This window comes from Pelodiscus sinensis, chromosome 25 (assembly GCF_049634645.1).
Source record: "Pelodiscus sinensis isolate JC-2024 chromosome 25, ASM4963464v1, whole genome shotgun sequence".
Taxonomy (NCBI): Eukaryota; Metazoa; Chordata; order Testudines; family Trionychidae; genus Pelodiscus; species Pelodiscus sinensis.
This window is the reverse complement of record NC_134735.1, coordinates 6,853,222-6,875,514: the sequence shown is the minus strand read 5'-3', so window position 1 is coordinate 6,875,514 and position 22,293 is coordinate 6,853,222. Positions and strand designations below refer to the sequence as shown.

Below are 22,293 nucleotides of genomic sequence, written 5' to 3'. Positions count from 1 at the left end.
ACCCATCAAAAATGCTCACAATGCATTTATAAGATCATGAGACAGTTAGTCAGATCCTGCTCGCTGTTAAATCCAAAATGATCCCATTGATTATCTCTAAATTAGTCTAGATTTATACATGGCTAACTGAGAGCAGAATTAATTCCATGGAAAATCATGGTTCTAGAGTGTGCTAATTGTCTGTAATGTGGTAATTAGGTCATGAGTTCTTGAAACTGGGATGGAATTTGTGTCACAGGCTACTTGTGCTATGCATTGTGGCCCAGGTCTGCTGAGACTTATAAACATGCTTAACATTAAGCGCGTAGATGAGTTTTTGAAGAGTCATGGACGATGGCGTGTGTGAGGAAGTGGGGGAAGGTACGGGGAGAAAGCAGCCTGTTCATGTGCTGAAGCATAAGGACTGAGAGCCTTTATAATATTCATTCATCCCTGTCATTGCAGGTGCTGATCTTATTCATATCCATGTTTCATTCTTTTATTTAGTAAGATTAGACAAATGGTCGCCAAAAGAAAACTGAAGAATCCATAGGTGCTGACTTCTGCTCGAGCTGAGGAGTGCTCAACCTCCACCCCAGGCCCTTCCTACTTTACCCCTTCCCCCTACCCTTCACCTCTTTCCCCAAACCTCTTCCACGACTCCACTTCTTTCCACCCCTCCCCAAGCATGCTGTGACCTTCCCCCTCCCCTCCTTCCTGGAGGCTCTGAATTCTGTTTTGGGTGGCAGGAGGCGCTGGGAGAAAGGGGAAGGAGCAGATCAAAGGCGCTGCCCATGGGCAGGAGGCACAAGGTGTAAGCGAGTAGTAGGGGGAGCTTAGCTGCTGGTGGGCACTGAGCACCCACCAATTTTTCCCCATGGTGTTCCAGCCCTGGAGCATCCCCTGAGTCTGCAAGAAGTATGTCAAATTAATTCCTGGTGTAACTCCAGGGAATTTAGTAGAGTTACCCAAGGAATAAATGTGGACTGTTGTGCTTACACACAATATCCCTGTGTCTCCCCAAATGCACGAGCACTTTCCTAAGGATTATTCTCTTCAAAGATTTCCTGACAAGTCTTCGCATATGATTAGATGGACACTTCTTCAATTTGGCTTGTTCTCTGCACTTCCCAGGCAAAGAGATAACATACAACATGGCTTTACAAAAGGTAAATCATGCCAGATCTACCCGATCCCTTTCTTTGAGAAGATATCTGAATTATTACCTAAAAGGAATATAATTGCTCTGATCTCTCTGAATTGGAGAAGATGGTGATTAATATAAGAATTTAAAGGTGGGTAAGGAACAGGTTAAAAGGGAGACTACCAACAGGTCATGCTGAAAGGTGAATTGTCAGGCTGGAGGGAAGTTATCTGTGGCATTCCTGAGGGATCAGTCTTGGGATTAATCTTATTTAATATTTTCATTCATGACCTTGACACAAAAAGTGGGAGCATGCTAATAACATTTGCAGATGATATAAAACGAGGAGGTATTGGCAATCCAAAAGGAGAGCAGAATATCATAAAGGAAGGTCTGGAGGAACTTGAAACTGGAGTGATAAGAATGAGATGATATTTAACAGTTCAAAGCGCCAGGCCACACATGAGAGAGAATTCCCTGAAGCTCCATGAGGCAAATAGCATACAGTTTTCCATCTCTTCTGCATCCTTCCTGTGGATAGTCCTCTGAGGTTGCATAATCAGGCTGCATTTTTTTTCTTTTCATGGCATTTAAAAAAGCAGTTTAGTGTCTCAGCTGTTTTCCAATCACTAATTTGCCACCCTTGTTCATTTATTACTGGACTTTCTTTCTCCCTAAATGCCATGTTCCTCTACATTTGCAAGAGCCATCTTAGCCTATTTAATAGTGTTAGCTTGTTTTGCCATTTTTCTATCTTTCTTGAATATATTAACTGATTCTGAGAATTCTTGTTTGGTTGTCTCCTCCTTTTCGCTTTCCAGTTCATATAGATATTGACCTCAGAATGCCTTGTGATGTCATTTTTACTGATTCTTATTCCCCGTATTCTTTTCAGAGAAACTAAAGTCCATAATGTCTCATTTATAGTCTTTTAGCTATATTCTGTAGCATTTTTTCACACGGAATGATTTCTCTCTGTTCCTTTCTCACCAGATGTAATGATTGCCTACAATGAGTTTTCTTGAAATCTCATGCCCCTATATGACAACATTCAATGAATTCATTCTGTACTATGCTCCATACAAATACTGTGTGTAGGTCACTGGTCCAACCTTCCCAATTATTCTCATATTCCTAGGAAGTTCCTCCCAATAAGACCAGATTGAAGTCTCCCCTAGAGACTCTCTGCTTAAATTGTCTTTTATACAATTCAAAGTCCTTCTTATCTATTTGTCTGTCTTTGTTAGCCACAAGATATCTTGTTTACATCCCACACACAGCATCCTGGAACTAAAAGTGCATTGGTAGTTGGTCCCAAGAGTTGCTCCTTGTTTCCACTCCCCTCTTGTCCTGTAGGTGTGTGGCAAATGAACATCGTTGTTTCTCCATTGCTTTTCATTCTTGGTATGCAATCTAAAGAATGTTGTCAAATGGAAGCACCCTAAACTAAAAATATCTTTCACTTAAGCAAAGGCAGCAATATTGACTGTATATTGAATATTCTCTGTTTTCGCTGCCCACTGAATGGAAATACTCCAGTGTGATGAAGAAAATGCCAGTTATTTGTATTTTGGTTAGCATGAGTTAAAAAATGCTTTCCCTGTAATACAACCACTGAGACACCTAGCGGTGGAAATGTTTACTGCTCTTGGCAACTGGAACTCCCATCTCAGGAGAGCATCCATTTTGAAACATCATTTTGGGATCCATCCTGCTGGCATTAAGTTCATTGGTATCATGCTGGTTATGTATATAATGTTTTACAAAACTAATTAGAGCAGTAAGAATTATCTCTTTAAAAGCAGAAGTTATAGTGGAATCCATGAAACTTTGTTTCATGTACATGGTAAATGCTCTGCCTTGGATCATCCAAAGACTTAATAAACAATTTCAACAAACCTGGGCCCACTTTACAATTTCACACCAAAACCACATGAATGTTTTGGTTTCAGTAGAAAAACAAGAACAAGATTTGGTTTTGATTGAGTTTTGCTTTGAGTTTTTGGTCTCCTTGAAATTGAATGTGAAACAGAGGGCTTGGGGGAGAAATTGCAAACCTGCATGAATTGAAATGCTCAAAACTGAAACTACCAAATGCCACATGGCTCTAATAATAGCAACTAAATGAGTCCATTATATAACTTTATTGCACTCAATGGTGCTATCCACGTGGGATGTATTTGGGCTACTGTATATTGATCTGCAGAATGTGGTGATAGTAGTATTATGCAATAGAGATCTGTGTAGTATTACTTTTCAGAGTAGTTCTCTAGTGGGGTTCCCATGTTATAAATATTTTTGCGTCCCAGCCCAAATCTGCTTTTCCACCAGCTAGCTGACATTTTTTTCCATACAACCTTCTTGGGACTGGTAGTAAAATCTAGTGGTGGATTAAAATGTTACCACAAAGCTCAATGTCACAGCTTAAATGGAATGACTACTTTTATATAATAATGGAGGCTCATTAAATTACATTATTTTTCTAACTGGAAAATTTTCACTTGTGATTAAACTGCATGAAATTTCTTATGCTAAGCTTATTTTTTTGGAATGAGAAATACAGATTTGGTAATACCAAAATGTTTTGTGAATTTGTGTTGATTTTGTCAAATAGTTCATTTAGGAAAAAAACCTCAAATCTCCTCGAAAATATCAAAATGGGGTGTTTGGCATTGTGAAAGGAAACATTTCAATTTCCTCTATGGAGATATTGAAGTATGGTACAGAAGGACTATTCTGGTATAGTAAGATGTTGCTTGATATGTTCAAAAGTGAGGTCTAATTTGGATTACCAGACAACATTTCCTCTTATTTTATATAAAATATTTTTAAAAATGTTTAAAAATCGGCACAAGCAAATGTTTCCTTTGACCTGTTTTTTTAAACGTTTTGATTTGCTAGAAATGTTCCAATTAGAAATGACTGGGCCTATATCAAATTGCCGAGACAATAATCTGTTATCTCTCCAGCTTTATCTGTGATGCCTCCCTGAGCTGTAGACCAGGCTAAATTCAATAAAAATGTTAATGACTGCAATTCCTTACATTTCCCCCAACCAACTGAAATCTAAACAAAGGATTTCCAAACCAGCGAAATCTTATGTAACGTGTGTACAAGTAAAATGTGATTACATTCTGATGCTTTTTAATATTGTGCCTACAGTTATCACAGTTTTATTTATAACCTGTCCTGTGGCCCATTTAATTGTACTTTCTGAGATATGCATCCCCCACTGAAATAGTTTACAGACCATCCTGTGATCTGGTTTAACCTATTCAACAGTGATTTTGGGGTGCCTGGAAATCACTAACTTCAGGCGGAGCTGGGGATATTCAGCCCCTCTGAAAATCACCCTAAATTGGGGGTAAAGTGGCTTTTGACAGTAGCAGTGAGTCTGCCACTGAACAAAGAGAATCCCATTATTCTGAGTCCCAGGCCAGCCACAAGGGCGGGCTTTGCTGACGGGCAATCAGTGGCCTCCCTTCTGTTGGGGAAAGGGGGGGGCTAGCTTGCCACTGAAACCAGCTCCCCCCCCCCCCACACGCTAGGCGAGCCTGCAGCTCAGGGTCATGCGCACCACGTGGCTGAGGCTGCATGGCGGACAGCGGAGCCATTGGTTACACTGTAGCAGTTGACAGGCCCTTTAGTCTCCCTCCCTTACAGAGTGGGTAGCTTAGTAGCATGAGTGACTCGGCTGCCATCCAATCATTACCCATATTGCGTCCTGACCGACCCGCCTGCCGTCATATTGGCCAATCCGCGCAAAGACGCATGACGGTTCATACCGTCAGGTACGCTGAGGTCAAACGGACCAATCATCAGTGAGCAGAACTCCTACCAACGGGAGAAAAGACGTGGCGTAGGCGGTCCGGAACTATAGGCTATTAAAGCCGTCACTCTTAGTAAACTCGGCTCCCTATTGGTTACCCGAGGTAGCCGAGCAGTTTCCGGGGGCGGGGAAGGTATATAAGGGGTGGACAAAGGCGCCGGCGAGGCCGTTTGGCGTAGCCGCCATTTTGTGCGCAGGGCTCTGAGCCGAGGAGGAAAGAGCGGCGGCGGCGCCACCATGTCTCGGGATCGGTTCCGTAGCCGAGGCGGCGGGGGCGGCGGCGGTGGCTTCCACCGGCGCGGAGGGGGCGGCGGCGGCCGGGGAGGCCCCAACCATGATTTCCGGTCTCCGCCGCCCGGCATGGGTCTGGGCCAGGCCCGCGGCCCCTTGGGGGGCGGCCCTCCGGGGGTGGGCGGCCCTCCCAGCGCGGGATCGAAGCCCGAACCTCCGAAGACGCCCGTCTCGACTGCCACTCCGCCCGTCTCCTCTCCCGCCACCGCTACTACCTCGGGCCCCTCCGGCAGCCAGGCCGGCTCCGCGGCCCCGGCGGGACAGCAACAGCCGCAGGCCGCCGGACAGCAACAGCCGCAGGCCCAGGCCGCCGCCCCGCCTTCCACTCCGTCCGGCCCCGGGGGGCAGGGGCCGCAGCAGCCGCCGCCGAAGCCGAGCCCCACCCCGGTCGGCGGCCCGAAGAAAGGACAGGGCCAGTCTCCGGGCGGCGGGCCCAAGGGCCCCGGAGGCCCCCAGCAGGGCCTGGGCGGTCCGCACCAAAAGGGGGGGCCGGGGCACCGCGGCGGCCCGGGTGGCGAGCTGCGCGGGCGTGGCCAGGCCCAGCAGCACCAAGCTCAGGGCCTCGGTTCGCAGCAGGGCCAGGCCGGAGGCAGCGGCGAGAAGAGCGCGGACGAGGTGAGCCAGGCCCGCCCCTCCCCCACAGCGACAAGATGGCGGCGGCTGCGCTTGGACTCCCCGCGCGCGCTCGGGCGCCATCTTGGAGGCAGCTCCGGGAGAAGGATGGGGCGTGGAAGCGGGGGGGGGGGGTGTTCTGCACGCTGCGGCGTTAGGGGAAAGGCCATGGGTCTGGAGGAGCTGTTGCTGCCAGTAGGCAGGGTGGCGTGGTCCCAATTGGGCGGGGTTTTTTTCTAGGCCTACGGGTGTGTGGAATAAATTTTGTGCCCCATCATGTGTGAATGTGCACCACTAATACAAGCGCAAACCTAGCTATGGCGTTTGACTTCCCCTGAGCAGCCGCACAAGCGCCAGGATACAGGGAATTACTGTTGTGGGCTGGGGGCTGCCCAGGCTGTATGGCCCCATTGGTAACTTAATCTGTTCAAGGGGGCTAATGCCAACGTGGGATCTGGCAAGTCATGAACAGGGTGGTATAAAAACTAATGTCTTTGAATGTTTTTTTTCCTAGGGCTTTAAAGCAAATCTGTCTCTTCTGAGGCGACCTGGAGAGAAGACTTATACCCAACGTTGCCGTCTCTTTGTGGGCAACTTGCCTGCTGATATTACAGACGAAGAATTCAAAAGATTATTTGCTAAATATGGGGAGCCTGGAGAGGTTTTTATCAACAAGGGGAAAGGATTTGGATTCATTAAATTGGTGGGTTCTCCTACACTAGCCATTTTAATTTGTTGTTTAGCTAAGATATAGAAATGCAATTATTGAAACTGGCTCTGAAACTTTTTCAGGAATCCAGAGCACTGGCTGAAATTGCAAAGGCAGAACTTGATGATATTCCTATGAGAGGCCGACAGCTTCGTGTTCGTTTTGCCACACATGCTGCTGCTCTTTCTGTGCGTAATCTTTCGCCCTATGTGTCCAATGAGTTACTGGAGGAAGCTTTTTCACAGTTCGGTCCAATTGAAAGAGCTGTTGTGATTGTAGATGATCGTGGCAGATCAACAGGAAAAGGCATTGTTGAATTTGCATCTAAGCCAGCTGCAAGAAAAGCATTTGAACGGTGCAGCGAAGGTGTATTCTTGTTGACCACGTAAGCTGTTTGACTATATAAAAATTCTTATGTAAATGTATGTACAGGTAAACATTTAGTTTCTTAATGTTCTCACAAGTTAGATTAAGTAGTTATGGTTATAAATGTTTTCTCTAAAAACTAAAGTATTAATACTAGGGAAAATGTGATTTTGTTTTGTTTTAGTACTCCTAGGCCAGTTATTGTGGAACCGCTTGAACAACTGGATGATGAAGATGGTCTTCCAGAAAAGCTTGCTCAGAAGAATCCAATGTATCAAAAGTAGGAGCATACTTTGTCTTCGATGCATAAAATAAGATGTATTAATCTCAGATATCTTACAGTACATGCTCTTTATAATACATGATGGTTGCAGAGCAAATGCTAAACCAACATTGAATTTGATCATGTCTTGCAGATTATTTATTCACTAAAAGAACGTTACCTTAAAAATCACTATGAAAACGGCTTACTGTTTAACAAGTAATATAGAAACATTACTTGCCCTTTTCACATACAGATTTCAAAATTAGGGTATTTTAATTAAATGTTTTAATATTAATGGTCTGAAGCACTTCAGTGAAGCTTAACAACGATCTTCAGAGAATTGCAGTGTTGAAGGTGTGGTTATCATTTGACTTTTCAAGGGGACTTTTTCTCAGTCCAACTCGTCCCTTTTTTTCATGGGCAGAATCCTTGGTTTAAACGATCACGAGGGTTTTTTTTCTAATATGCTTTTTAAATTTTTTCTGTAAAGAAATTACTATGCCTGTTACTGGGATTTTCTAGAGATTAGAAGACAGTAATGTGAGCAGCAATAGTTTTCTAAGTCTTTAAAACATTGTTCATCATAATTTGAATTTATTTGAAGATGCTGTGATTTAGGAAGAAACTGGCTAATTTTGAATTAAGCATTAGTGAACCTGTTTGTCTAGTCTGTCTTCTAAATTCAGAATTAGTGAATATTTTCTATTCCATTTGTAGGGAGAGAGAAACTCCTCCCCGCTTTGCTCAGCATGGCAGTTTTGAATTTGAATATTCTCAGAGGTGGAAATCTTTAGATGAAATGGAAAAACAGCAGAGAGATCAGGTGGAGAAAAATATGAAAGATGCTAAGGACAAGCTTGAAAGTGAAATGGAAGATGCCTATCATGAACATCAGGCAAATCTCTTGCGTCAAGGTAACTGGCGCACTAATTCTTCTATTGCAGTTTTTCTGGTTTTGTGCATGCTATCAGTCGTGCGGATGTTTACATTTTCATTATTTTGTTTTGTGCTCCCTGTAAACTTTTTTGGCATAGTAGCGGAGTACAAACTGGCTTTGTGAAGTCTGGATTTACATATCAAGAGAGGTAGACATGGGAATTTACATTACATGCATCTGATGAAGTGGGTCTTTACCCATGAAAGCTTATGTGCCAATAAATGTTAGTCTATAAGGTGCCACAGGACTTTTCGTTGGATTTACATAGTTATATTGTAGCTCTATTAAACTGATTTCTGGATGCTGTGAAGAGTTTCCTACAAAATTGACTGGCTTTGTATTTTGGTTCCGTTTGGCCAGCTGTTATTTAAAAGGGAGTGACTAAAGCCTGGTCTACAAACTGACAATTCAGCTACATAGAACAAAAGGTGGGGGATGAGGAGGGGAACTACAAGGAAGGAGGAAATTGCTTATTTTAAGTCAATTAAGTGGATTATCTTAATTAAGTGGATTATCTTGATTAAGTCCTCTTTGCAACATGTTGAATTGTAGCATAAATAAATTCTACAGTCTCCCTCTGTAATCTGATGTTGAAGTCTTTGTTGTAAGACCTGTGCTATCAGGTCTTTAAGAGAATGACCAATTTGATTGAAATGCTGGCTGACACATGTGCATGTGGCAATTTCTGATGTCTGATCTGCAAGCATTAATTCTTTGGAAAAGTGACTGACCAGTTTGTCCAATATACATTGCAGAGGGGCATTGTTGGCACATAATGGCATATATCACATTGCTGGATGTACAGGAATATGGGCCTTCATGTTGATCAAGGGCTCATACTCCTGTAAATCAAGCAATCCGTTCAATCAAATTGGTCATTCTCTTAAAGACCTGACAATACACATCTTACAACAAAGAGACTTAATACCAGATTAGAGGGAGACCTCAGAACTTTTATTTATGCTCAACATGTTGTGAACAGGCCTTAATTGAGATAATTACCTTACACATGACAGACAGCTTCCCCCCACCTTTTGATATTCATAGTGACCCCAGATTAGCCACTTAATTGACTCTTACAATAAGCAATTTTCTCCTTCCTTGTAGTTCCCCCCCTTACCCCCCCACCTTTTGTTCTATGTAGCTGAATTGTCAGTTTGTAATTTTTTTACCTTTCCCTGTTATAAAATGGTCATGCCTATTCAGATCATACTCTGAAAGTGAAGTGGGTCTGCCCTATGAAAGCTCATGACCTACTAAACTTGTTAGTCTTTAAAAGTGCTTCTTTGTTTCACTAAGATAAGACTACTTACCATAGGGCCTTCCATGCAGTAAAGATCTGCTGATGTTCTCCTGTTGACTCCACTTAGTGGCATAAGAGAGTGCTTGCTGTTCATGTCTGCTTCAACTACTAGTGGATTGATGGCTGCATCCTTGATCCACTGTGTAGTAGAGACAAGCCTTATAATTGTTGTAAAAAAAACAGTGCTGTCTGCGTAAGTTTTGTGCTGTGTAGAACTTAAATGGCAGTGGTTGAAGTGAGAATGTTTTGCGAGGGAAAAAAAAACTTGTAAAAGAAAAGGGTGGGAAGAAAAGGGGAATTGACAAACTTATTTTTTCAGATCTTATGAGGCGTCAGGAAGAATTGAGGCGTATGGAGGAACTTCATAATCAGGAAATGCAGAAACGCAAGGAAATTCAGCTGAGGTAGTTCTGGGGTTAATAAACAAGAGCTTGATGCTAACTAAATTTAACTACTGTAAAACAATATTCTTTGTGCAGATTGGCAGCTTATGCATGTGCAAATACAATTCTCAAGTTGAGGTTTGTTAAAACTAATTTATCTTGGTAAAATACTTTTTTTACTTAAGACATCTTGAGAAATTTGAGTTTTGTAGCTATTCTTAGTGATGTCCGGCAACTAGGGGCATAAAGGGTTAACCAGGTTCTAGTGGCCTGTTGTGCTGGAGCAGCCCCAGTGTTCAGAGCAGCAGGCTTGATCTGAGCAGTCCGGGAAGCCACCTGTGGGATTCTGGTTTAAATGTAATGCCATTTTATCAGTGAACTTTTTTAAATGGGATTATACATCTCTATCTTCAGCTCCTGTTAGTATTACATGGTTAATTTTTTTCAACTCTCACTGAAGTTGAATAACTTAAACTTTTTGTTCACTAAACAAATGCACATTTTAAGATGCTAACTGCTCTCATGTTGGTTATGTAATTGTTAAGGATGTCAATATTGTGCTTTTGAGGGATAATAACACCTAATTTATCAGGCAGGAGGAAGAACGTCGTAGACGGGAAGAGGAAATGATGATTCGCCAGCGTGAGATGGAAGAACAGATGAGAAGACAGAGGGAAGAGAACTACAGTAGAATGGGTTACATGGATCCAGTAAGTATTTCAAACAACTTGTGGGTTATGGAAAATTAAATTAATTTGACAAGCTACTGGGATTTTCTTAGATTTCCGTTTCAAATAATAGTTTAAAGTAACTAATGCTAAAGTTTCAATAGGTGACCAGATACTGTTAAATGGCCCAGTATTAAAGGGGAACATCACTGACTCGATGTTCTGTTTTTCCCTTTGCAGAGAGAGAGAGACATGAGAATGGGTGGTGCCAGCACAATGAACATGGGAGGTAAAGATATTTAACAATCCTTTAGATAGTTAACATATAACTTGTCAGAATATGATTATGTATTTTTCTTTCTCAGATCCATATGGTGCAGCAGCTCAGAAATTCCCACCTATGGGTGGTGGTGCCGGCATAGGTTACGAAGCCAGTCCTGGTGTTGGCCAGCCAGCCATGAGTGGTTCTATGATGGGAAGTGACATGGTAATGTATCCTGTGGTGGCTTTCTTTTAGTACAGGGGAAATTAAGGTGGGAAATTCTTAACTCTACCAGTTTAAGTGGTAGATGGTTTAAATCTCATTAAGTACTGTCTGCTTTTTTGGTCAGTGTATGCAGTAGCAATATTGAAGACTAGTCTGGCAGTATGTACAGTAATAACTTAGTTCTTACAAGTATGGTCCTTTAAATAGAAGTTGTGTCTGTAAGCAAATTCAAATGTGCTATTAAGCATATTTGTCATTAACCCTGTTACTGGTTGGGTTTTGAGTACCTGCATTATATTTAGACTTGGAAGGATTTTTATCATGATTTTTTATTTAAAATACTGGATTTATTTCCAAGAGTTTGAATTTTTGCTGTAACAAATGTAAGGATTATTTATCAAGATATAATTACTGTAGAAATTTGCAACAAACTGATAGGACAAACCACATAGCTTGGTTATTAGTTTTGTCTTAAACTACTTCATAATTTCATCAAATATCCACAGGTGCTACATGGTTTTATTCTTACTGACATCAATTAAAATCTGGTCCTTCCAAGTCTAGTTACAAAATCAGTGCACCCTTGCACTGATACATTGCAAAATGCAAATCTGTACTCACGTATGTTTATGCAACAGATTACTCATCACTGTCAACTTGAGTAATCAAATGGCACATGGTATGCCATATTCTGTGCGCTAATATTTGCCATAACATCAGAAGAGCAGAAATGCAGTTGTTGTAGGCATGTTTAAATATTCCCTGCACTCCCTGACTGTAGTCATTTTGTGACTATCTGACAAAGGAATGATAACTTGTTGGTTCCCACTTACTGGGCATGATTGTAGTAGATGCAGGTTCTTAAACTATTGCATACCTCACATTTAGAGGTATGTTTCAACTATTTTTGGCACACTAAATGTGTGCATGGGGTTGGAGTCTGCTTGGTGCTATCCCACTGGAGCAGTGCCGACAGAAATGCTTTAATAGGATGGAAGTCTATTCTGGGTCAAGTGGTTGATATAGTATGCTTCCACCCTCTGTCGAGGGTGCATACCCTCTGTGGCACAAAATGCAGAAGAAAATTTTCTGGGTGGGTTTAAGGTTAGACTGTACTCAGGTCTCTGACTTAATATGGTGTGCTACCATAGTAGCTTGCCAGGTATCTTCTGCTTTTATGGAAACGATACTTCGGGTAGCTAACTTTGCAAAGCATTGATTCAGTAGATGATGCTGATGACCTTAATGCATCTATCTACTTTCAACATTTTTAAGCAACTCATAAGTGTCTAGTTAGGTAGTCCGTGGTGAATGCTGTGTACCTTTTTTCCTTCCTTACTCTAAAATATCTTGGGTACAGGTGCATGTTGAACTTGCGTAATATTTTAAAACAACTTGATACCATCCAGACCTATTTTCTGTTTAGATTAAGTGCCTAAAGTTCCCTAGGACATTGCACTGTGTGGCACAGAGCCATCCCAATTAAGAGTTGCAATTAGATTTTAGCTGGTGTCAAACTCTGTAAAGAAGACAAGTTACGAAGACGCTAGAAACTCCTTATTTTCTGAAAATTCCTTCTGCAGAAAGGTTGAAGTAACTTTCAAACAATTCTATACCATAACCGGAGAAACGTCTGAATCCATGAACTGTATTTACAAACTTAGTTTAGTAGACTGAAATTATAGCTGTTAGGGAGTAGTGAAACTCCTTTGAAATGGAAGTTGGGAGTTATCTTTGACTTCACAGTACTTATGTAACTTTCAGAGATCTGCTGCCAGCCATACCTACTTATTTATCTCGAAGCTTGGTAGAAATATGTGCAGCTAGATGTACTAGATGTGAAGTTTCTGCTTTATTGCAGTCTAATTCAGTGTTTACAACTCGATGGGAGACAGTCCATGAAGCCTTTCAATAATTGTAAAGTCTTAGTGGACTTTCCAAGAGCTTGTGATGGGGGGGGGAGGCGGCTTTAATGGGTGCACCTGTGAAATACACAAAGAGTAAACTTGAAACACTGGTTAAAATATAGTTCTGTGAACCCATTTTAAATTTGGTTATGTAGCAGTAGACCTAAAATGAGGTTATATAAAGGTCTTTTAATCAAGCAATTGTGTTGGTTAGGTAAATCACTGCTTTATTAGCTTTTCATATTTTTCATTCTTGTAATTCAGTAGCACTGTATTACAGTTGTTTGTTTTACTAAAGGCTTCTGCAGTTTAGTCAGCAGATGTAGTCTTAAACCCATCTTGAAAAGCACATGGTCTCTAATGCAGCACATGCCATTAACTGGTGAGTAGGCATCCACTTTATAATGACATTTTATTAATGTCAGCTCATACTTCAGTGAACTAAATCTGCATTTTCTGGTTAGGCTTATTTGGAAAACTTGATGTAAACAACTTGTACTGAAATAAAGGTGAGAGTTTACAAGCTATTTGTGTAAACTTGGTTGAGAACTGCTACAGCTTATTTTAGAAAGGGTGTTAATTCACATCTGCACTAATGCTTACATTTCTAGCACTGCAGGGAGTATCTGTTCTTTGTAACAGATGTATGAGAATGCATCAAGTTGGGAACATACCTCAAGGCATGTATTACAAGAAACTAATTTTTAAATTACCCTTTTTTCCTTTCTATGTTCCCGGTACCTGTGGATCGGCTCAATGGTGATTGTATCGACGAACCTTGACTACGGAACCTTCTAAAAATATATTCTTAACACACATGGACATCAACTACATATAATGAACTGTTAATATTGTTCCAATAGCGTGCTGAACGCTTTGGGCAGGGAGGTGCGGGACCCGTGGGTGCTCAGGGTCCTAGAGGAATGGGGCCTGGAACACCAGCAGGATATGGTAGAGGGAGAGAAGAATATGAAGGCCCAAACAAAAAGCCCCGATTTTAGATGTGACCAGTAGAGTTTCATTCCAGTTTGTTTTTGTCTGCCTTGTTTAGACACCAACTTTTTAATTCTTGCATTTTAGTAAGAAAGCTACATTTTTATGGATGTTAGAAACTATTGACCTAAAATTTGTAAGTGGTCTGTTTGGATGAGTAAAATTTAATTATGTAATGCAGTGTTTCAAAAAAATTAGCTGTTTTTTTGATGTATAACATCCCTAACTTGATGGCAGTGTACCAACTTTTTTTTACTGTGCTTCAAATAAATAGAATACTAAATGTAGTTACTATTCTGATCTTAAACTTGCCATTCATGGTTTTAAATGAGGCTAAATGCCATAGCGTTCAACATAAAACAAATGAGACTTGGAGTAGAGGTCTGATTTAGACCAGGATGTGGAAAAGTAGTTAAGGGGGAGGCCTCCCATTATGGCTCAAGCTTTAAGTTTGAGTCAAAGAATTAGTCTCATAATTGATCTTCAAATGGATACTGATTTTTCAGAGGGTTCATTATACTGCAGTAAGGAAATAAATGGCAATTTTTGCAAGCATTGTAAGATGAAGTAATGGGAGCAAAACTGCAAATGATGCTGCAGTCATGTAATGAGCTTTGGATTTTAACAATTGAGGGGGTGGGATGGTGGCAGAGATCTCTTTGGCAGCCACTGCTTGAAATCTTCTAAAGACTTGAAGCAGAAGTTGAAAAGGTCACTTTTTAAAATCCACAGAATGGCTTGGATTGACAGACTTCCCAATTAAAGGACTGTTACCGTGACAATGTTTTTATATGTAAGTTGTCTGAGATGCAGGATTTGCTGGTTCAATATTTAATACGTAACTGAAATTGCTTGGCAAGAAGACCAGGAAGTAGTATTTCAGTGAAACGGAGAATTTTTTAAATTTACACTCTGACTTTAGTCCGAATGCTAATTTGAGAGGACTAATTCTAGAGTTCAGGAATCAACCAGGATAAATGTCAGGGGTCTGTAAAAACTCAAGTCATCTTAGATCTTGTGGTATATGTAAATCCTAAAATACAGCATATTAAATTCAGATAAATAAATAACTTCTTATACTGTAGCAGGGGATTCTCAGCTTCTTTTTTGAGTCATGCCCTATCTTAGCATTCCTTTTCATTTGGAGCCTCTGCTGACAATGTGCCAGGTCATGTGCCACGTATTCAAGTTGGCTCAACTCACTGAGGGGTTCTCCTGGTATCAGAACCCCAATTCTGATAGTCATATTTTGATACAGTTGGAAGGCAAGAGTAGGAGTTCAGTAGCTAATCCTATATATTAGGAATAAACCCCTCTAAGATTGACAGGAGATTTGATGAATTTAGGTTGCTGTCCAATTCATTAAACCCCCCCATAAGAATTCAAGGTATTCTGGACTCTCATATTAATGTAGTTACTCTATTACCGTGGTTATACCTGACAAGCTGGGAGCATGGCTTCCCAGTGCAAAATGCCTTGGTGTTAAGGCAGGATAATCAGCCTGCTTGTGCAAAGTTGGTAGACTTACTTGGTATGACTGTATTTTTACCTGGCTCCCAAAATGTTGAGCATTCTGTGAATAGCTTTAATTGTTGAAGGTCTTCCCACTATTTGTGCTAAGCATTGGCTAATCCTAAATTCTGTGTCTGTATGGATAAAACTTCAGTATCTAGGCTTCATTATCTTGAAATACAAACAGTCCCTCTTCAGAAGTGAGCACTTGTTTAAATGCTGACAAACTTCAAATGTAAAATACTGGCAAGCTGTGAAATGGTGGTACCAGGTGTGTGACTAAATATTAAGTGTTGCAATAGACTCAGCCGGTTTGGCAAATCTGTTCACATTTTCCCAGAACTTTTAAAGATGGTTGACACTATACTGCTATGAATTGAAATGTAGGAAATCTTGGGTCAACAGTTCTTAAACTGGAGAGCATGTGTCTGGAGGTATTCCGTATAGGATTCTTAGTTTGAAATCAGCAGTTCAATTTTGTATGAATTTTTTTAGTAAGGACTCAAATATTTTCAAAAGGGTGCTTTTGAACACCCACAGTGGGTGAAAGTCTGAGGTGGGGAACTCTGAACGTAAACATTAAATTAATTTTTTCAGTTTATTTTTCAGATTACATGTCATTATTAAAGAGATGCTGGCACATATCCTAAAATACTTTCCTTTGTAGTACTGTAACTTTGAAGAGTGAAGGAATCTGATGTCATTACCTTCCAGAGGTTTTCTTTTTGGTACCCCTGTTTGTATGTAAGCTGTTGCTAGGTCTTAAATAGACCGCTTGCTAAACTATGTTTAGCATGCATATACTGAAAGATTCAGTGGCTTCTACAACATGGAAATAGTTTTGTTAAACAGTGTAACCAGTGTTGTAGCTACATAAGCAGACTTTTAAAAACAAAATCAAGTCCTGCTTTGAGTTGCATGTGTTAAACAGGCATAAAGTAGCTTCTAACAAATTTTATTTCAAAACCTTTTTAAAGTCACAATCTTGAGCTGACAAATGTAAGAATTTTTAAAAATTGATACCCAGTTAAGTTGGTGGGGGAGGTGGTTTTAAGGAGTTGTCATGTTCCTTCGGTCTTTCCCTATGGTTCTGTGGCTCTGGAGTCTTCAAGTCAGGTGACTTAGATAACTGAAGTAAAGGGTTTTCAAATCATTAAGCCCTTGGTGTGGCAAGACCCATTTCCAGATGGTCTAGACCATGTCGAACATCTTTTTTCTATTGGACTTGGAGAAAATACTGGCTTTTGCAATTCAGTCTGCTTTAATTAAATTGAGCCCATTTAAACTTCAGTTTGAGTTACACAGCCTATAGAAATGGGTATCCTTTTGCATGTTTTCACCCTTCCTTAAAAATGAATACAGAGCATATCTACAATACTATGTAGATACATCATATCACCTAATAGAAACACAGCTTATGAAAAATTGAAACTGCTTTTGTGAGATTTTGTGGTATTTTTATGGTAGAAAAATTCTTGGCTTCTTCTTGGCGGCAACCACTTACTGTGGCAGCAAGTTTTTGCTGGAGTTTTTGAGACTGCAATTTTACACTCTTAAAAGTAGTGGCCTGCTACATAACTGCACTTAGCCAGCATTTCTGCAGTGCATAACTGTGAGGAACGTAGTACCACAAATGGCAATGGACATTAGGACCCGGATGTAGTATTCCTGCTTGCTCCGAGATTCTCATTGCCGACTGCATACAGGTAGGTAACAAGCAATATAATATCACTTGGTGACTTTCTGTGTAACCTTATTCTGTGGGTATTCTGACATCACACTTCCGACTATGAAATTACAGTGCAGCACTCTCCATACTTGTATAATGTTTGGCTTGCATCAAAGTTGCGTGTCTTTCGGTTTTAAGCTATATCTCTCAGCAGCAATAAGCAACTTATTGCAATTCTTAGATAAATATCTCAGACCCGATTCCTATGTACATATATGACTTGTCTTATGTGGATTTTCTTAAGTACATTGTAATGAAGCTATTCGTAGGTGAGCTCTGTGGGGACGAGGGAATGTGATTTTTAGAATTTAACTGGTCAGCTAGGTGCTATTTGCACCTAGGAAAAACTGGTTTGTATTAACTTTCTGTAGTGACACAATAACCCATCTGCAGTACATCCCTTTGTAGAGTCTTGGCTATTTAGAAAATGGTAATCATGGCTCTAGCCTTCAGCGAACTAGGTGATAAAAATGTAAAGCTCACTGTAGTGAGCTTTAAGACTGTAAAGCTGGGTGTGTAAGTACTTCTCAGGTCATAAATTGCCTTCAGCTATCTCCATTATTAGTTTTCAGGGTTTATCAACTTCAGATACATTTGTTTTACATGTGATCATGACACATGTTCAGTTAAAGGCAGCTGACTGTTGGGAATCTCTGGATTCCTGTCTTTAAATATTCATCTTAGTGAACATACTGATCAAAGTAGCATAATTTTTCATCGATCTTTGAGTGTGTGCTTATTCTAAATTCCTCACTGCTAGAAATACCAGCTATGGTGTTTCAAAAGATTATATACCTAAATGTTTCCATACTTATAAATGTGGTGACCTTCTGCTCCTATCCGCTTTGTTGTGCTAGTTAGCTGTAACTTCAGAGTCTGGACATCATGTTTCCGTATTTCATCCCCGATCTAGTTCTTGGTAAAGCATCAAATCTTTCACAGAGGTATTGCAAGGGTTTTTTCTACTTGAGATGCAAAGTTTTACTTTGCATTCTTGTTTCTGGTGTACATTTTTGTCAAATTTGGACACTGTACTTTTGTATTGTATCTTCAAAGAGAATCTTACTCATTGGTACGCAGTTAACAAAAAATAGGTAAGAGGCTTGCTTGCCTCTGCTGTTTGTATTCATGTTCTTTTGAAAAACCAAAGTAATTTCTGCACTTCGTAACTCTCAGACAGTAACCATTCTTTTAGTTATTGCCAGTGACTTTTAAAGTTTTCTGTGAATAAAATTCAGCAGTGAAATTGGCAGCATATTTCTGTGAAACGGCAAGAATTAGATTATTAGGTGTCTCTAAACCAACAGTCAGGTCTGTTCAGTTTTGCCTGTGTGAGTATTCACTAGACACACATGACGTGTCGTCTTCAAGAATATCATGGAGGGGTTATATGGACACATCTGCCTTCTGCATACTTGAAACGTTAAAAGGGTTTTGACAATTGGAGCAAGCTATTTGTGACTAAACAATGGGGTTCATACTAGCTGTGATTTGTCTGCAGTAACAGTTTAGTGCAGGAGGTCTCTTAAAAATGTAGTCTTATCTATTTTAAGCAAACAACTTGTAATAAGTGGGTGTGAGAAATAACAGTACACTGAAGTGCTTGCATTGTGTTTCATCTTGGTTTTCTTTTTCACTATGAATTATACTTTTCCCAAAAGTTTATCTGAAGCTCAGAAGTGTGGTGCCAGAATACATATGCGTACCTGTTAGATCAGATGCCGGTGCTGTCAGCGGAGAGCACAGCACAGTGTAGCATATGGGGGCTTTTACTGTAACATTAAGCATACCAAGTGTCTCTTGCTTGCAGTTTCCCCAATAGCAAAAGACTGAACAGCTAAATATTTAGGCCTGTGAGTAGTCTTAGGACTTCAGTGGCATTGGGGTTGCATGTCTGTTAATCATTGCCAGCTGCAGTGACAGGATCAGGAAGGCCTGTGCTTTTGTAACATGTTGAGGCTAAGCATGTTGAAGAAATTGCATAAATAGTGTGCTGTTTTGGACTGTTACTTGGCTTCCACTACTAGCAATGCTGGAATCAACCAGTTTCTGATTTCTCTCCATACCAGCTAGTGGGGTTTTAAATGGCAGCCTGCTGGACAAGAAAAAAGGGGAGGATTGGCCTTCTCCCACATCTGTCATTGCTGCTAGATAATGATTGACAAGTTAGGATTTGACTGTGCAGTCCCACAGTGGGCTGTGAATTACCCCATCTATAAATGTTTTTGAACACCAGTACTGAAGAGCTAACTGGGGAAAGAGGGTGGCTATGAGTGCATAATCTGGAATGCTGAAAAGATGCACAAAGATATAGTATCCCTTATGCATGGTGTTTGGTGCTGCAGCATAGAAAATAATGTGCATACTACATTTTTCTATTGTCAGCTTAGTACGGTGTTGACACTGAATTATAAGAGGTGGGGCTGAGCTTAAATTTGGATTTCTCATCCATTTGGCTGGCTAAGTAGCATTGTGAAGGCAGTGTGCTTTGCCTCCAACTAAGTGTGCACAGAGCTTTGTATAGACTTGTCCCTAGCTGCTGATGAGTAGATGACCTTCAGCCCCTTGCAGCATTCCCTCAATATAGCTGTAGTGAAAGGCTTAATATGCAGGGGGGTGGAATCCGACATAGAACAAAGGTAATAAAAAGCACATGACAAACTCTAGTGTCGTCCTTTGATGTGCAGTGCACTGGGAGGATTCTTGGGCTGGGCACAGCTAGTGTTCAGGGACACTTTGCTTCATCCATATGGAATGTGGATTACTACAGATAAGCCAAACTATGGTTAAAATAAACTAGTGTAGTTTGACAGTTTTATATACCTTCACATAAGGGATAGTATACCTCTGACTGCAATCAAACTTCATTGTACTCAGACTGGTGAAGCTAGCTGTTATGGCTTGGTGGTTAGATTAGGTGCAGTACTTCACGCAACCACCTGCATATTCTTTACTTTCTTAAAGGTGTGTAGACCAGCCTACTTTTGCCCCTTATACTATTTCCACTTAGCATTTTGGAATAATTCGTAAATTCCCTCACTAATCAGTCCATGTATCAATTAAACCTTTACTTTTAAACATTAGAAGTTTGTAATTGGTTAGAACTTTTGTTTTCAGAAACTTTCGTTCATGTACTTTTCTTATAATAACTTCAGTTGTTACCCTTTAGGTGAAGATGATGCAAGCAGCGTGAAACCAGTGTGCTCATCCATGTGAAGTGAGTATAACTCAATCTTTCACTTTAAAAGTTGAAACTTGTCTGAAGGACTGGAATAGTACTACAGTAGACTTCCGATAATCCAGAATCTTTGGGACCTAGGTGGTGCTGGACTATCAGGTACTATAAGCTGGTTATTTATTTATTTTATTTACACTCACACTCACACAGTATATACTGTAGTGTTTTTAACCCTTTCTATTGTACATACTGTAATACATAAATTTAGTCATAGAATGAAAGAATAAATATACAGTACAGTACTCACCATTACTGTTGCAAAGCTTTTGAATCCAGAAAGCAGAGGATACTATGTACAGTAGTTTGCAGCACTGGCTAATAACTTAAACTATTAATCACTTTAACTATTAATACAGTACTAGTGGTTTTTTCAGTAGCTAAATAGCATTAAAGCTAAACTTACATTTTCATGTAAGCAATTACTATAGTTTTCTTTGGTAGCCAATTGTGATAGTGAATAGGGGAGTGGGTAATTCTCAAACAAGTCTTGTTGATGCAGTTCACCCTCTGAATAAGCTTTTGGGGAACCCCTGCTGTACAGTAACATGCTCTTTACACTTCCAAATTAGTTATTGTTGTGCAAGCTGTCACTCTTGCTTGATCATGTTCTGCTTTTAAACTCCCAACTTCCTCCTCTGCCTAGATAATACACCTCATAAAGGGAATGGCCAAACTGAGAATCACCAAATAACTGATTTATATTGAGCAGGTATAAAATCATTTCATGGAGACCTTAACTTACCTATTTTCTCATAGCAGTAGAGCCTGAGCACAATCCAGAATGTGATGTCAGGTGATATGGAGAAGCCTGCTGCAAAGTGAATGGGTGAGTAGTAGATAACCTTAAAATACTGAATTTGTAAGAAGTGACCCTAACTACTTATCCATTTCTGTGTAAAATGTGACCTGATTTTAATATAGATTCTTAAGATCAGAAGTCTCTTGAATGGAGTTGATAAAACTTTTTAATTTTTCTTTTTTAGAACAAAGATAAGCCATTTGAGGCTTTCCAGCTCTTCAGCATCAATAAACCTTGCCCAATGAACACTGCATACAGATGCTCAAACACAAACAAGGAACTGGGGTTAATTTCAAGCACCGTAAGAGATTCATGGTGCATTAGGCGGAAAGGTTTTGGGCAGATGGCATAACATTTGAATAAAACAGCTAACTAAAATAAACTTGATACAAATATATTGATTCTGCTTTTAATCTTCAAATCCTTTTACAAACAATTGAACTTCACAGCACCCAGCAAGGTAAGTGAATAAATATACCGGTTTTATATGCGGGTAGCAAGCGGGGGCCATAAATTGGAATTTGCAGAGCTGCAATTAAACTAAAACTTTCTCCCACCAAACCACTCTTCACTCTGAAACATTTAAAAACATTAAGATCGTGTTTTAAAACCACAGCCATAAGGGATACTTGCTAAGTATTTTCTTAACTTTTGTACTGTTGATTGTATGCATCTTGACTTCAGAATAAATGAGCACTTAAAATTTGAAGTTATTGCTGTGAAGGTCCTTATGAGTTGGTGCCTAAAAGATAGCTAATTCAGTTCAGAACCGCTTCTGTCCCTGTTTCTATACTGTTCACTTGATTCTAGGTGTATTCTGAACACTTATTTACTTCGTTGGGAACATGTTTGGTGGCCAGGTGCATGATTGTTTTGTGTTCATTCAGTATGTTTTCAAGTGATCTATGCATGAAGTTGCTCACATCTCAGATTTTTGGGGCTAACTTCGTGTTTTGCATTCACAGGAGGAAGCAGTGTTTGAAGTCCAGAAGCCAGGGACTAAGCTGCAATTTTTTTCTTTTTCAATAAAATACTCAGTTGTACAAATGACATTTGTTTTCATAAGCTTGTTACTCCAGAAGTTAATATAGTTGAACATTTTTGTTTAGCTATCTCTGCTAATATGAGGTGTAGCATGAGAG

General features: G+C 40.2%; 1 protein-coding gene across 9 annotated transcripts; it reads left to right on the top strand.

Annotated features, from left to right (window-relative positions):
- Positions 1 to 5,111: 5,111 nt before the first annotated feature.
- Positions 5,112 to 21,178, top strand: SFPQ (splicing factor proline and glutamine rich). 9 transcript variants are annotated; one of them, XR_012897601.1, is made up of 12 exons: positions 5,113 to 5,858; positions 6,370 to 6,558; positions 6,648 to 6,949; positions 7,115 to 7,210; positions 7,913 to 8,109; positions 9,755 to 9,839; positions 10,411 to 10,528; positions 10,727 to 10,775; positions 10,852 to 10,973; positions 13,744 to 17,091; positions 20,284 to 20,331; positions 21,112 to 21,178. XR_012897601.1 is itself a non-coding variant. In XM_075908797.1 (11 exons), the coding sequence occupies exons 1-10, from the start codon at positions 5,190 to 5,192 to the stop codon at positions 20,305 to 20,307; spliced, it is 1,851 nt and encodes a 616-aa protein (XP_075764912.1). In that variant the 5' UTR covers positions 5,112 to 5,189; the 3' UTR covers positions 20,308 to 20,331; positions 21,112 to 21,178. The 9 variants fall into 9 exon arrangements, 4 of the variants coding, with proteins under 4 accessions (XP_075764912.1, XP_075764910.1, XP_075764911.1 ...); XR_012897600.1 differs by having other exon boundaries at positions 21,109 to 21,178; XM_075908797.1 differs by lacking the exon at positions 13,744 to 17,091 and having other exon boundaries at positions 5,112 to 5,858.
- Positions 21,179 to 22,293: the final 1,115 nt, after the last annotated feature.